Here is a 17305-nt window from a genome sequence, read left to right as displayed (position 1 = left end):
CCCAATTAAGTAATCAATCTAACCAAAAGAAAAGTGTAACTTAGGGGTGAAATTTATCATGATAGCTCCTTTTATGCATAGTCCTTCTGGCTCCTTGAAGAAGGGACATTGAGGGAGAGGCATCTCTTTTTGAAAGAGCTGTAGCAGACCCCAACATATGCAGGAAAATTGGGAAAGATTTTTGTCTGAAACCCTGAGAAACCTCTGCCAATCAATGGACCAAAGGCCTTACTCTGTCTAGGTCAACTCCCTATTATCCCATATTCCTATTTGCTTAACTTTCTGTTTTCCTGCTTATACACAGATCATCCCAGAGATGCATCAACATAAATGCAGTAGATTCTCCCACCCCTAAAATAGTTGCCACAGTTCAGTTATGGATAGGCTGAAGGTCAAGTGCCTCAAAGTTTGCATCTGATCGTCATCAGTAGAAGACAAACTGGGAGTGGGCATAGCTTAGTTTAGTTCAAATGACTTTGTGAGAAGGCAGTTTTCATCCTTTAGATTTGTGACATAATTCTGCACTGAAGTCAGCTGGAAAGACTCCCGTTCACTCTCCAGGGCCCAGTACAGGGAGTGTGTCGAGCTGCAACAAGAGAAAGTAAGTTCTGGTATCTGCATAACTAACTGCAGTGGGGATCTTGGACAAATCTCTACTCTGCTAAGTAAGTAACTCTGGATGAAATTCCTCAGAGGATGCTGAGAGCAAAGGAAAAGTGAAAGCCTTTTTGCCTTTAGAACTCCTTCTCTGTCCCCTTGTCTCTCAACCCCCTCATATTTCTCTTTTGCTAGCACCTGCTTCTACATTTCCTTACATTGGTATCCTCTCTGAAATATTCACTGTATCTGAAGAAGTGTGCATGCACACGAAAGCTCATACCAAAATAAAAACTTAGTTGGTCTTTAAGGTGCTACTGAAGGAATTTTTTTATTCTCTCTGAAATATGTGGAAGTCTCATACATTTCATTGGCACATCCATCAGAATCAGTCACAGGATATAAGACAGGCATAGACAAACTTGGCCCTCCAGATGTTTTGGGACTACAACTCCCACCATCCCTAGCTAACAGGACCAGTGGTCAGGGATGATGGGAGTTGTAGTCCCAAAATATCTGGAAGGCTGAGTTTGCCTATGCCTGATCTATACTCCATAGAAGCAAACGATCACATTCTTTCCCCCCTTTCCTTTCCTTTCTTTCCTTTCATTTCCGTCATACAATTTACTGATTATTCTGTGCCAATTGGTTCCATGTACATTTACATTTAAAAAAACACCATACAGATGTGCGACAACTCTGCCTAATAGTTAAAGCAATTTTGCTAAAACAATAATATATTGTTTTAAAGCACTAATATATAGTTTATTTTACTATAAAATGATGCAGTTGAATGCAGGAAATCTTATATTTAATTTGTACAGATTATGTACATTGTATGTAGGATTGTTTTGTATATATATATATATATATATATATATATATATATATATATATATTTAAAGTTGTTGTTTTTGGCTGGCTCTTCAACAACAACAAAACACACCCAAAGAAGCATGACACAAACATAAAATGGATTGGTAGGGAGGGGGAAATAAGCAAACTCAGGTTCCAGTACTTTGTTACAAGTTCTTCTAATGAGATCTGGGATGGAAACAGTTCAAGGAGAGTAGATACGTACAAAGTTTGCTTGTCTCTCAACTTCATAAGTGCAGCAGCCCTGCAGCCCTTCTCAATAGCCTTCTGCTGGAGCTTGACGGATTGCTTTGAAACTTGGCTTTCAAAATGGTAGAAGACAGTAAATTTTATTCAAGTGCATCTGTTTGCATAATTCCTGTACTGGTTGTCTATTTTTGAATACAACTCAAGAGTTTTGGTTTTTAACTTTAAGCTGTTTACAGCTTGGGCCTGTGTATCTGGAAGAGTGTCTGTTCTTCCCACGTCAAACTGCTTGTGTGTCAGGTCATCAAACAAGGTTATACTCCACATGCTCCGCCTTCTGAGGTGAGGTGGGGTGGAAACTAGAGAGAAGACATTTTTATTGTGGTGCCCTGTTTATGAAATTTCTCTTGTCTTTGCTATTTTTTGATTCTAATCTTAAAAAAAATAATAATCTTTCAACCAACACTTCTAAAGTTGGAGCACAATCCTATCAATATCTACTCTGAAGTAAGTCCCATTGAATTAAATGGAATTTACTTCCAGGTAAGTGCATGCAAGATTGCAGCTTTAATTGTTTTTACCTGCTGCTTTTATGTGTTTACCTGTTCAGTCTTATGGTTACTTACTTCTTGTTTCTGTTTTGATTCGTAATGATTTTCTTCTTCTTCTGTGAACTGACTTGGAAACTGTTCATAATATATAAAAATGTATGAAATAATTAATTAAGTTATGTCAGTGGAACAGCTTTGATGTTGTACTACATCAGAAATTACAGAGATGTTAACGACAAGGTGATTTTTAACCCTTTAGCATCTACCCTGCTTGAGGAAATATGAAAGGAAAACCAATGTCTTATTTCCAAAGGATTCCTGGGTTCTCAGACAGCAGATCTTATACTTTCCCCATGAATAAAGGGATGAAATGGCAATTGTATTCCTGGTTCTTTTTCTCAAAGTGTAAAAAAACACTTTTTTAAAAAAAGTACAGTAAAAAGCTTTTTAGCTTTCTGCTCCAGATTCAGAAATACAGAACGCCTTCCATTTTGATTTTGTTGTTGTTGCTGCTACCGGTATTATGGCTGATTCACACATGCAAGTAATTACTTGATGCGACAGTCAGCAGGTCATGACCATGCATGTGCTGACTGTATGCATATTTATAGGGAGAAAAAATAGTTAAAAAACGAATTGTCATCCCAATGGAAATTACTTTTTTAAAAATATATCGCTCAGTTCCATTAATAATCCTGCACTTTTCCCAGAGCATAAACACAGCCAGTGTTCGATTACACACCAGTGGATTTGTGGATTTTTTTCGAAGGGGAAATAATGCTGCAGAAATGCCTCTTGTTCCAATGATGGTTTACACTGTCATATTCACTGTCTTGTTTTGTTTTGTAGATATATTTACGGTTCTTGGACTATGAAATGCAGAATTCTAATGAGTGCAAAAGGAATTTTGTGGCTGTCTATGATGGAAGTAGCTCAGTGGAGGATTTAAAAGCTAAGTTTTGCAGCACTGTTGCTAATGATGTGATGCTGCGCACAGGTCTTGGAGTAATCCGCATGTGGGCAGATGAAGGCAGCCGAAGCAGCCGGTTCCAGATGCTCTTCACATCTTTCCAAGAACGTAAGGCTTTATCAGGATGTCAAATGATTCAAGTCTTCTTCTTCTTCTTCTTCTTCTTCTTCTTCTTCTTCTTCTTCTTCTTCTTCTTCTTCTTCTTCTTTCTTTCTTTCTTTCTTTCTTTCTTTCTTTCTTTCTTTCTTTCTTTCTTTCTTTTCTTTTAAAAAAAACCTTAATGGTGTTTCTTTCATACAGAGTGAACACCAAAATGTGAAATAACCAAGTAGGATATATATATATATATTTAAAAAATACACACAGGGTTCTATCCAATTCTCTACAGGTACAGTACCTGAACATGAAAGCATCCCCATATGGCATCAAGGAACCTGGATTTTCTACCCTTGATATACACACTTGGTGATACATGCATCAGGTCTTATGGCAAACGAGGAGCCTAGGGATACAACCCCAAATCCCCACCCATAACATCCTTCGCTTTGCTCTGAGTTTGCAGAATGGAAGGGGAAGACAGGATGGGGATATGAGGAATGGGTGCTATCCTGCCATTCTCCACACCTGCAATGATGTCCATGTTCATGAGCCATAGGGGAAAGACACTGTGGGGATTACTCCCAAGTCTCATTACTCTGAACTGCACCCACTGGATGGGGTGGCCAAAATGAAGTATCGATTTCCAAAGCTTATGGTGACATTTGTAATTCTGAACAAGTGTTAGGCTCCTCTCCTTATTTCCCCATATTATTTATATACTGAGGGTGCTATACAGAGCTTGTGCAAGATAAAACTTGCAAATATTTTAGAATTATAGTGATGTTAAGCATTATTTGTTGATATCCACACTGATACTGTTATCTTTTCCATAAACGAATCATGCTGCTTAAGCTGCAGATAAAGAAGTTGTAGTTTTGTTTTCATTGTTTAAAGCAGACAGCTATTGGCCACAACAGAACACATACTTAAGTCCCCTGAAATCAGTCATCTTAAGTGCACTTAACACTGTAATGTGATCTCTTTCTAATATCAGAAATACAAACTTTGTAGACTATTTCAGAAGTAGCTGCCTTGTTTACAGAAGTAAGACATGTTTGTGGTTTATAGACATGCAGTGTAATCTGGTTCATACCTATTCAGGAGTAAGCCATGTGGGGTTCAATGTGACTTATTCCCAGGTAAGTGTATACAGGATTGCAGCCCCAATGTTCCATCTATAGCTCATAATACTTACATTCATAAAACTTAAATTTCATGTCCTTCAAGACTACTGAAGTCAGCTGGGCTGTACCAAATGTTATAATGCAAGCATATATATGTCTTCTAGGAAGTAAATCTTAATTTTCAGTTATCTTACTCCTAGCCAGGTAAGTGTTTATAGGAGTGTAGCCTTATTGTGCAATCCTACCGGTGTAGGATTATGCAGAACTATGTTCTACTGAGTTCAACTGGGCTTACCTCTAGGTAAATGAGTACAGAATTGCACACATTTACTGTGCAGGGAGCTCCACTGAACACAATGGGACTTACTTCAAAGTAAACATACACAGGATTCACTGTTAATCAACTTCTTCAAGCTAACCTAATTGTGGATCAACTTAACATAAAATAAAATCTCATTTCCCCAACATCCCTGGGTAACGTTTCAAAGAATGTGATAATTAAAATCTGGGATGAATGTAAGCTGCTCCCAGAGCAAAGCAGGAAGAGCGATTGGAAGAAAAAAAATCCTTCTATACCATCTGATTCACTTAAAGAGAGAGACTATTTTAAGACTAGTGGGATCTAAGGTGGAGTTAGGCTGTAAAATTTCCATAATGCATTGGTGCATGCAATAGCCCTGAATAAGGTTGAAATGCCTTTCAATTTATTTTATTGAGTAATTTATTGAATAATTTCAGGTTATGTTTGTAATTGTTTATATTTGTGATATAAAATAATTTCACAATGCAAGATTTATTTAAATTTGCATTATCTGGGTATTTAGATCCTAGCTGGCAATTAGCTTGTCTCTGTTGGGATTTATTTACTTTTTGCTCAGGTTAGGCCAAGAGAAAGTGAGTGGTCCAAGGTCACCCAGTGAGTTTCATGCCAGTAGAGATTCAGTGCTAGTGCAATTTATATAGATAGTTACAATTAAAGCAAAATATTATGTTTAGAAGTCAAATAACCATAGGGAAAGAGTTGCCATGTCTGGAATGAAGCAATTCAACATTAAATAATTATTGTAAATGAGACTGAAAGGATGCAATCATTTAGCAAAATATATTGATCCACTTGTGAAGAAATAATATGATTTGGTTCCTTGGGAATGGGAATCCCATGCAAATTGATGTTAGTATTTTGAATCAATATTTATCCAACTGAGGGTTCTCTGAATGAGAAGTGGTACCGGTAGTCCCAAGGTGCAAATACCAGCAAACTGACTAGCATGAAGCATACCTGTGTCTAAATAAATGCATAATCATTTGACATGCAATCTTCTCTGGCATTTGTATGTGACTGAGAGCAAGAGTATCACATTCACTAAATTTGTACTGGATATTTATTTATTTTACTTTATTTATCTGATGCATCCTGTTGGACAGGAATTGCGTTTCTTCCTTTTTTTGTATAGTGCAGATTGAAAAAGCAATTTAAGCTTCTATTCATAAATCAAGCTGGCTTCAGAAATAATATTCTGTATTACTCTGACGCCATTGCTGTTTGTTTATTTCTGTGTTTGAAGCAATCCTGAATACCTGATTTATTTAAATCAAAGGCATCACATTCTGTTACCTTAGAAACAACCCTGACGGCATTGGGGGATTCAGTGCTTTTGAAAAACTGAAGGGTAAGCACACGGTCACCAGTTCATGCGTGGGATGCAAGTGAGCATATTTTTACAGGGCTTTCAATTTCAAAAAAGACCACAGGAATCTTCTTGTTTTCTGCTCTTGAGAGATCCTGTAAGTGATTGCCCCCACCTCAGCTATATGTTTTGAAACAAGTAACATTTTCTTTACATAAATACTTGTCGCCATGTATTATGTATTATTTTGCTGGTTACTAGTCTGGTAGGCACATGCTCTTTTCAGGGCATATGGCCATCTTAGCAGAAGTTTACAAGTCACTTGCATTTTGGAGCTGTTCAACAGTGGAACTTGCTGCCAAGGAGTGTGGTGGAGTCTCCTTCTTTGGAGGTCTTTAAGTGGAGGCTTGACAGCCCTCTGTCAGGAATGCTTTGATGGTGTTTCCTGCTTGGCAGGGGGTTGGACTGGATGGCCCTTGTGGTCTCTTCCAACTCTATGATTCTATGGAGCCATATTGTTACCTGCTTGTCTGTGCTTTGTGATAAACCCACAGCATTCAGTTTCCTTGGACCACAGAGAAATCTGTATGTGTATTTTGGCAGATCTGGTCTGAAGGACTTAATGACACCATTAGTTGTTTCTGTGTCAGTTGTACTGAATATTAATTGCAAATGATGTGTGCTAGAAAATAAAGCAGATGACTGATATGCCACCAGGGAGGCATGCTGAATTAACGAGTGCAAAAGTGTGGTAATTTCTGCTTCTGTAGGCACACACCATTCTTCGGGGGACTTTTCTCAGTCCTTTGAGGCATGAGGGAGGGAGGGAGGGAGGGAGGGAGGGAGGGAGGGAGGGAGAGAGAGAGAGAGAGAGAGAGAGAGAGAGAGAGAGAGAAGGTTTGGACCATTCAGAGCAACAGTAGAGGCAGATGGCAATTCACTGTTCTATCAATTGTCTTCATTAACTGTTGCAGTTTGATAGAGCTCAGATAGATGCAGAGGGAGCAGAATGGCAGGGGAAGGCTGTCTTAGCTGCTATTTCAAAACACATTTAGCACTCTTTCTTTTAGTAACACCCCAAAACTGTAGTTACATCTGGAGAAATAAGCCCCAGATACTCTTTAACGCTCAGTGCAACATTTGTTATCCAAATGGCCTGAAGAACTGGTTACCCAAAGTTGAATCGGGACTCAGAAATACTCACTAAAGTGTTGCTAGGAGCATGATTTGTTTGTGGGTGGGATACCATGCAGGGAGAAGGGATAAAAACACTCCAGTCACAGTAGCTCCCTTCGGAGTATGACTGGTGCTGATACTGCTATCATTTTGGCACCAAGTTAAAATGTGTTCTCCTGTGATTTAAAGGGCTTTTAAGTTGGTGATAGTTTAGCTCACGGTGCTGCTTTAACTGCCTTTATTTGTCTTTGATTATTTGTTTAATAGCTGGTTATCAAATGACACTTATCTGATGCTATGATCTCCACTCTGGTGTCTGTATAAATGTAGGGTTGGCTATAAATATTTAAAGAAGAAGAAAAAAAAGGGGGGGCTTAAAACCTAAAGGATAAATGTCAGCCCAGATGGTTTTAGAATCCATATCCTCCCTCCTTTCTGTTTCTCACTGATCACTAAATTTCTCACTGTTTCTCTGCTGATCACTAAATGGAGGAAGACGTCTTCAGTACATAGTAGGACTCTAGAACTTTCCCTTTTTCCATGAACCAAGAAAAGGCTCTGTGGTCCTCCTTCAACTTTCATGGATATGAAGCAACACTGAAGCCGTATAGAAGGGCACAAGTATTGAGGAATGCAGGATATGGGACATAGGCAGTGGCCAGGAATATATTTACAGGTGTAGCCGTATTAGGGTACACACCTGTCTGAATGGACATCTGTGTCTATGGGTGAATGCCTGTATTTTTGAACTGCCGTTGACATTTGTGAATGGTAATGGTAATAAGGAATATCTGCTTTGATAAGTGTCTGCAAATGAGGACAAAATGGTTTTGTAATTGGGCCAGAGCCCCATCACCAGTCCATATTTTCACAAGTATTATCGGCTATATCCAGTGCCCCCCCCCCGGGAGTACGCGGGGATACGCATACTCCTAAGCATTTTGTGAATCTAAGTTTAGCCTCATTGAGGGGCAGTATTTCAATATGAGTAGGAAAATGAGAGTACCTCTAAACATTTTTTTAAGAAAAAAAGCACTAGCTATATCAAATCTGGCTCCACCTAACAGTACCCCTTTAACACAATACATAAATGTCACACACAAAGATAGCTATGATGAGGCATAAGAAACATTCCCAAAAATCATGTTTATCATGTTTTTGTATTTTAAAATATTAAAATAATAATAAAGAATTTTTTAAAAAAGAAACATTCCAAAATCCAAAGTAGGGCAGTATCTTTATTAGGCCAACCAGAATGTCACAAAATAGTAGAGTTGGAAGGGGACCCAGAAGACCTTCTAGTTCAGTGTGAATTCTCCCTGCATACATTATAAAGGAAGCATTGCCAGAGAATGCACAGTTCACTCATATAGCTCCTGTTGATGCTACTATGTAATATCAGTTTCTGTCCCCAGTTTTAATGTTCCAAGCGCTATCTAATCCATTTAACTAAACTTACCATTTCCATGCACTTAGGAAGTTCTACATGTGAAAAACTTTGATGCATTATTTGAAACATTTGTTCCCACTACCTGAAATCAAAACCTATGGTAAAAGGTAAAAGGTAAAGGACCCCTGGACGGTTAAAGGTAAAGGTAAAGGGACCCCTGACCATTAGGTCCAGTCGTGACCGACTCTGGGGTTGCGCGCTCATCTCGCATTATTGGTCGAGGGAGCCGGCGTATAGCTTCCAGGTCATGTGGCCAGCATGACAAAGCCGCTTCTGGCAAACCAGAGCAGCACATGGAAACGCCGTTTACCTTCCCGCCGGAGCGGTCCCTATTTATCTACTTGCACTTTGATGTGCTTTTGAACTGCTAGGTGGGCGGGAACTGGGACCAAGCAATGGGAGCTTACCCCGTCACAGGGATTTGAACCGCCGACCTTCTGATCAGCAAGCCCTAGGCTCAGTGGTTTAGCCCACAGCGCCAGTTAAGTCCAGTCAAAGGCAGCTATCGGATGTGATGCCCATCTTGCTTCAGGCCAAGGGAGCCAGCATTTGTCCACAGACAGCTTTCCGGGTCATGTGGCCAGCATGACTAAACTGCTACTGGTGCATGGAGGCCTGTGATGATTGCCAGAGTGCATGGAAACACCATTTACCTTCCTGTCACAGTAGTGTATCAACTTTCCCTGGCATGCTTTCAAACTGCTAGGTTGACAGAACCTGGGACCAGAGCAACGGGAGCTCACCCTGTCTCATGGATTTGAACCACTGATCTTCTGATAGGCTTGCCCTAGAGGCTCAGTGGTTTAGTGTTACCCACATCACTGATTGAAACCTATGAGAAGTAAAGAGGGGAGGAATGAGGTGACTTGCCTCTTTAAATTATGACACTTGGAAATTGTTCTCAAATATATTATAGTTGTTTCCACCCCCCCACTTTCTTCTTCCCTTTGTCTGTTTTTCAGTCTGATTAATGACAGACATGCTACATCCACAGCTCCCCCAAAGAGCTTAACTTCTGAGCACAAACACCTACACTTAAATCTAAAGGAAAATTATTACATTGGTGGCATGGGGATCAGAGGAAATCCCTTTATTAGCACCACAGAACAGACATCCATTCTATTACCTTTGACAGCTGGTTAGCAGTAGTCAGTCTCTTGATACCTATCATTCGAACAGTATTTGACCTTCTTGCCACTTAAAAGAATTGCCTTAAGCTCACTCTTATCTGGAAGCATAATTTCTTCAGCCATTTATATATATAAGGTATAAAGTTTGGCGTAACTCTTAAGTTCTCACAGTTTTGCTATCACTAAGAAAATCCAATGCATGCTGAACTTGTCCTTTGTTTCCAGTGTACTATTCATTTTGGAAGAAGGAACTTCATAAACAGAGGATGCCATTAACTCTTGTTCTTGATGTTAAAGGAAAAACAAAACAATAATGATCTTTCTTAAGATGAGCACATCAAAATGGGATAATTACCAGGAACAAAGGATGTTTCAGAGCCTCTTCAGGTATACAGTGGTACCTCGATTTACAAACACAGTTGGTTCTGGAAGTCTGTATTTAACCTGAAGCGTACTTAACCTGAAATGAACCTTCCCATTGAAAGTAATGGAAAGTGGATTAATCCATTCCAGACGGTCCATGGAGTACTTAAACTGAAGCGTACTTAACCTGAAGCGAACTTTCCCATTGAAAGTAATGGAAAGTGGATTAATCTGTTCCAGACGGGTCCACGGAGTACTCAACCTGAAGCGTACTTAACCTGAGGTATGAGTGTAATTGGTTCCGGAAGTCTGTACTTAACCTGAGGCATACTTAACCTGAAGCGAACTTTCCCATTGAAAGTAATGGAAAGTGGATTAATCCGTTCCAGACGGGTCCGCGGAGTACTTAAACTGAAAATTCTCAAACCGAGGCGTACTTAAACCGAGGTATGACTGTACTTTATTTCCATTCTTCTATAATATCATAGGAAGAGGAACTTGTTAATCTCTTCCATGGAGAAAGATGCCTGAGCTTCCGCTTCACACAGGGACCACAGAAGTGTGGAAGGAAAATGCGTAGCACAACTCATGTGCACACCATCTGCATAATGTGAAATCCCAAGAAGGCATTTGATCAAGTTCCTGCGATGAACTATTGAGGGTTCTTGTTTTATATGGCTCTAGAACTCTTTTATACCCCTTTTATTCTCCAGCAGCATGAGGTCTTCAGTTATGGTCATATTGTGGAAAGGATCATCCTAAGCATTCACTGCTAAAGCAGCAACTCCATGAGTACAATTAACACTAATTCATTCTAAGAATACCATCTCAAAGACATCACCATTTTCACACACACACACACGCACACACACACACACAAACAATTAGTTGTGAGAAAGAGAGAAAGGAAATTTGAAGTCCTTTCAAATTATGAGGTCACATTTGAAGTCATTTAGTCCAACCAATTGCTGATACAGGAAATCCACCACCGCTGTATCCCTGATAGGTGGCTATCTGCTTAAAAGCCTCTAACAAAACCACCACCTTCTGTGGGAGTCTGATTTACTGTCAATCTGTCTTGGTCCAGCAGTTTGGGAGGAAGTTCTTTATTTGCTCATGTATTTGGTGAGTTGTCAGAAATAAAGCCCTGCAAATATTTGAAGGCTATTACATAGCCATAGGGCTGAAACCAGAAATAGAAAGAGAGGGAAACTCCAGTGGACTTGTGCTGTGGACTTTCCTGGCTCCTCTGTCTACTTCATTTTCCTGCATTGTCAATAAACATTCCCAAGGGTCAAGGGGACTGCTGGAAAAGTGAGTGGTGGGGCATGGAGTGGTAGTGCCGTTCTGATCTTACAAGATGTATCTTGATCCAATTTTGGATCAAATACAACAATGTATTTTATGCATGCTAATTGAAAAATATTTGGTAGTGAATTATTGTAGTGAGGAGGGCATATGTTAGAAACTCAGAAATCAGTATTTGGACACTCTTTCCCTGTATAGTGCCCCACAATATATTTTGGGCTACAGCTTCCATCAGCTCCAGCCAACTGGGGCACCAGTTTGGGGAAAGTTGCAGTAGGGCATGCTCTTCAGAGAGTGACTTTGTGCAGATATATTGCTGATTATGATTAGGCTTTGATATACATTCTGAAAACAGAATTACAGTTCATTGTTTGCTGTATTGTACTATATGAATTGAATAGGTTCCAGGAAACACCTTTATTAAATTGGAATTTCACTGCATTAACTTACATTTTATAACATTATTCCGTTCTATGAAAAGATTCCTTCTCACTGGGAACAAGATTGAAATTCAAAAGCACCTAGATAAATTAGAAGGCTGGGCAGAAAATGAAATAATAATTCAAGGAAGACAAGTATAAATGACTACATACTAGGAAGGAAAGGTATAAAAGTATAAGCCCTAGCACCCCTATAAGCATGACCTACATCTGAACCTCCCATTACTCCATTTGATACTATTGATGACTGTTATACTCTCCAAGTCAAATTATAAGAACAAACCAGAATCTTTGTTAAAGAATGTGGTGGAGATAACAATCAAGGGAGTATAAAAGATACAGATATTCACGTTATGGAGGAGAAACGAGACATCTCTTCACCTTTAGCTGTTCATTATTTCCATAAATAGTCAACCACCTACAGAGGTGGATTTAGGAGAGTGCAACTGGTTTGGTTGCACTTGGTGCAGAGCCTTGGGGATGCCGCAGGGGGTGCTGCAACGATATACAGTCAAAGCTCGGTTTAAGTACACTTCGGTTTGAGTACTTTCAGTTTAAGTACTCCGCGGACCTGTCTGGAATGGATTAACCCACTTTCTATTACTTTCAATGGGAAAGTTCGCTTCAGGTTAAGTACGCTTCAGGTTAAGTACGGACTTCCAGAACCAATTACACTCATACTTCGGGTTAAGTACTCCGCTTCAGGTTGAGTACTCCGCGGACCCGTCTGGAACAGATTAATCCACTTTCCATTACTTTCAATGGGAAAGTTCGCTTCAGTTTAAGTACGCTTCAGTTAAGTACTCCATGGACCGTCTGGAACGGATTAATCCACTTTCCATTACTTTCAATTGGAAAGTTTGCTTCAGGTTAAGTACGCTTCAGGTTAAGTATAGACTTCCGGAACCAATTGTGTACTTAAACTGAGGTACCACTGTACAATGGAAGGTGAGAGACATGGGGTGGTACCAAATTTTGGCATTGCACAAGACTTCACTGCACTGCCACCTACCACCATTCTCCTACTCTTTCCCTACATTTCCAGTGTTGGCTTCATAACATCATGTTACCTGAAAAACCGTTTCCCTTTCCACTGCATTAAGTGAGGCCCACTTAGTTTTGCTGTGCCCTGATATTTATCGGCTTGTGGCAACATGGAGGCAGGCTGGTGGTGCCAGTATTGTGAAATGCCCTCTTTGCTGAGATATTAAAGGGTTCATCCATAATGGCATTCTGCTGGCTTTTGAAAGGCACATAACTGTTAAGGCAAGCATTCCCTTCAGTTTCTTGATCCAACTGTTTTCATTACCGTACTTTTTAAGTGTCTAGTTTTTATGCTTTTTAATGGCCTTGTTTCATTGTACATTTTAAATGTGGGTTTTTAAAAATCTTTGATTTATTGTAAGCGGTATACAGTAGCAGCGAGTGGAGCACTGGAGGTGGAACGCCACTGCTCTCCAAGCTTTCAAACACAGGGTGCTGCTGATGCTTCCTGGACAGAGAGGGGCGAGGCATGGGGAGCTTGCCACTGTGCAGTGGAGCACATTGGAGCCAATCTGGTGCACTTGCCATTATGCACTCACTCAGTGCTGAGCTCCCCATGCCTCTCCTCTCTTCCTCCGGTAAGTGCCAGCAACACGCTGTGTTTCGAGCAGCCATTCACTTCCCTGTTGCTCCACTGACCATGGTAGTTTACACACACACATACACACACACACACACACACAGAGAGAGAGAGAGAGAGAGAGAGAGAGAGGTGAAACGCAGAAAATTAGAATATCGTCGAAAAGTGCATTTATTTCAGTAATGCAACTTATTATTTTATCGTTTTCTTTTAACTTTTACAAATGCTTTCTTTTGGAAATTCCACAATAGTAAAACAAATAGTTACAATAATACAAAAATAAACAAAAATAAACATCACTATTACATTTCATCAATTACATTCCATTTATAATTGACCCACCTAACGACAAATAATTACAATTACAACAAATAAAGGCTTGACATATCTTGCTTTGCATGTCATGCATCTATCTCATATATTGGTTTCACTGAAATAAATGCACTTTTCGATGACATTCTAATTTTTCGAGTTTCATATATAACATCAGCAACAACAGTGTTTTGTTGCATTGTGCTGATCAACTGTGATCTAGAACAATTTGAACATCATGTTTTGAGAAGCTCACACTCTCATTCTGAACAGATAAGCTGGAAGTAAATCCTTTTGAACCCAACAGAATTTCCTCTTATATAGGAGCCTATATAAGATTGGAAATAATTAGCTGCAAGACACAAAACCAGTATTATTATGAAGGTAATAATAATAATAATAAATCAAATGTGAGACTTATTGGCTATTTTGGTAGCCTTTTGAAACAGTGACCAATAGAGGCTGCTTTGAAATTGGTGTTAATGAGAATGCATTAACTTTAATGCTGGCTCTTCTGAATGTGTATCTTTAAGGAACCAAAATGCAATATGTTAGTCTAATGTACTAAGCATTCCAAGAATACATCTATCAACCCAGTATAATCTATTCCCCTATCCCTTCTGTATTGTTATTATATACATAATAATGTTTATGAGCTAACACTTAGCATATTATATCAGTTCAAACAAGATGCTGTTTGTAACTAGTTAAATGTGCATTAAACTGACTTTTGTCCCTGATAGGAGTGGTTGCATTCACATGTAACACTAAACTCATTGCTTGTTAGACTGCCACTGTAGCCTTTTGTCAACAAGGGGATAGCTATGATTGAAGAGGTCTTTGATTTTAACTTCAGAATCAAATATATCAAAAGGGTGGTCAATGTCAATTTATGTCAGTTAGTATACATTTTACCTCCTTTTATTGGCTCATAAATACAGTCTGATAAGGCAGTGAGATTTTACCGAAATGGTAGTGATTGTGTTGAGGGAACTGGCTGGTGTAAATAAAAGGCCAGTTTCAGTACTGGTTAGAAAGGGTAGCAGCTTTGGAGTTGATGTATATTTGTGTGGAACACCGAAGGCCTTAGGCAGGAGCCTCAAGGGAACCAGGAGAAAGAGTAGAGGTTGATATCTGAAGGGAAGCTGAAGATCCAACACAGGATCTGATAAAACGGGGGCAAGGAGCTGAAGTACATGTGTCAAGTAGTGAGCAAGGCTCTATGCAACTGGTTGTTGGGAACCTGAGGCAATACTTGTTGCTGGACCATTTTGAAAATCATGACTGCACCTTGAGAGAAACCTGAAGGTACCTTCGAGTGAAGTTGAATAATGCATGCAAAGTCCTCCTAGTTTCGTGACTTGTATGTTTCCCGGGGAAGGAGAGTGATAGGGTGATTAGCAAGGCCTTGGTTAGGGGATGAAATTGTAATTGTGCATAGCCACCTTCTCACAGGGACAGTAACACTATTATGCAGTGCTGTAGTTCAGAGCAATAATAACTGAGTGAAAACATAAGCATTGTAAAATGTTTTATTTTTAAAGTGGAAATTAGCAGTACTAAAAAATGGGAGGGAGGGAGAGAGAGAGAGAGAGAGAGAGAGAGAGAGAGAGAGAGAGAGAGAGAGAGAAACTGATCTCAACAATGTATTTGTGACTGATGGGGAAAAACATATATAGGTCATCAAGGTGGCTAAGCAGTGGTTAACAGGATCCAGACCTGAAGCACCACTCATATTTTTAATCACTGTCCATAGGGAGAGATTTAAAAAGAAACAGCTGTGGGCAAAGGCTGCTGTTTTTCTTTCAACGGGATGATCAGATTAATTCGTATCCTAAGGGCTAAATTACAATTTTGGATCCTCTAGAGTAAGTTTGCCACCTTGTGTCTGATGTTTGCAACAGAACATAATAAGAACTACTGTACTGGATTAAACCACAGTAATGTCTAATCTACTCTTCTCTCTCTAGTAGTGTTGAGCAAGAAGCCCCTGGGAAACTCACAAACCATCAGCTGTGGTTTGTAGCAGACATCTGCTAATCAAAGCTATCTCGCCTCCAAACATAACCCTCTAATTCCCATTTGCTTGCCTTTATCACCTAAATGAAAAGCTTCCACTCTTTAGCTTTTATTTAGAAAAAAAAGTTCATTCTCTAGAATAATTCCCTTTACTCTCATTGAATTGAGATGAGCAACAACTGTGATACAATATTAGAAATGTAGTTGTGTAATGATACCTAAATTCCTTTCCTAATAACTCCTAGTGCTGAATCAAAATTCAGGAATTGGGGGGGAAAAGGAATCGCCTTTTCAGCATTCTTCCCATTATTTATTTCTATTTAGTTTGTTTATTACAGCTACATAGATGTTCCATAACGGAGGTTCTCTAGCCAGCTCACAAAACAAATAAGCAAACCACATCACAATTGAACAATGTAAACTATGGCAAATTTATTTTATAAGTAGATAAAACAAAATTGAAGCTACTTGTGCACAGGAACTGCATGATCATGCCATAATTTTTTGCAGAAGCTTTCTCTGTCCAATAAAAAATGATTTGCCTGAACTATACATTATCTACAATCACATGGTACATAAATTTAATTAATATTGAGGAATGGTGCAAAATGTGAGCGATTTCACAAAACATGAAAGCATGCAACTGATTATGGTCCCAATATCTTTGTTGTATGTCATCACAAGTAAAGTTAGTCCCAATAACAAACAGGTGAAAGTAGGGGTTTGGTCTCAGTTGAGGATGGAAAAACTTTTTAAAATTTCTTTCAGTTTCTCATTTTTCCAATCTTAAATTCAGTTCTCTACTTTTCTGCAGGAATTTGTGATGATGAGGATTAATTTTAAAAACTTAATTAAGTTTCTGCATTTTAGTGTGAATTTCTTCTAAGAAACCCTTTCAGATACAGTTTTGACTAGTGTGCACATATTTGCAAACAATTTCTCTTAATATAATACTTTTTTATATATTCCTCCCACGGATATATTAATCTTATGCACATTTCCCACCAATATAGGAATTTTTTTTTGTAAACATTGGTTGGTTGGATAACTGCATCACAAAGTTTGGATAAATGAGAATTTTGAAGAATGGCTGTGCTGTGGTTCTCATATTATTTCAGAAAGTGCAAATTTGATAGATTTGGCTTTAAATGTGAATTGAATTTGTCCCCCTTTTGAACAGTCTTTTTGAAGCTACTGACTTTCCACTGTTTTGAATCATTTGGTGTCATGTGGAAACCTGTAGCTACAGTACATAGATTGTCTGTATTAGTAAAATCTCAAAAAAATTATTTGGGGAAATCACACTGCATATAATTCTCCCAACTGTAAAAAACCATTCTGTTTCTTCCCTCTGCTTTCTGCTGACAATCATTCAAAACAAGATTATGTGCTTTTGAGCCCACCAATTTATCCATAGTTGTGATTTTGGTAAAAGCATTCAATTACATTTTT

At 38.9% G+C, this 17305-nt stretch overlaps 1 protein-coding gene across 1 annotated transcript in view; it reads left to right on the top strand.

Moving 5' to 3' along the window:
• NETO1 (neuropilin and tolloid like 1) overlaps nt 1-17305 on the top strand; it is a 105723-nt gene that overhangs the window by 71006 nt on the left and 17412 nt on the right. The window contains 1 exon segment of the mRNA XM_060278220.1: nt 3060-3288. Coding sequence (XP_060134203.1) covers nt 3060-3288 — 229 coding nt within the window.

The sequence above is a fragment of the Zootoca vivipara genome, chromosome 8, assembly GCF_963506605.1.
Source record: "Zootoca vivipara chromosome 8, rZooViv1.1, whole genome shotgun sequence".
Classification (NCBI taxonomy): domain Eukaryota; kingdom Metazoa; phylum Chordata; class Lepidosauria; order Squamata; family Lacertidae; genus Zootoca; species Zootoca vivipara.
Note: the sequence above shows the minus strand (reverse complement) of the source record. Positions and strands in the feature narration are given on the sequence as shown.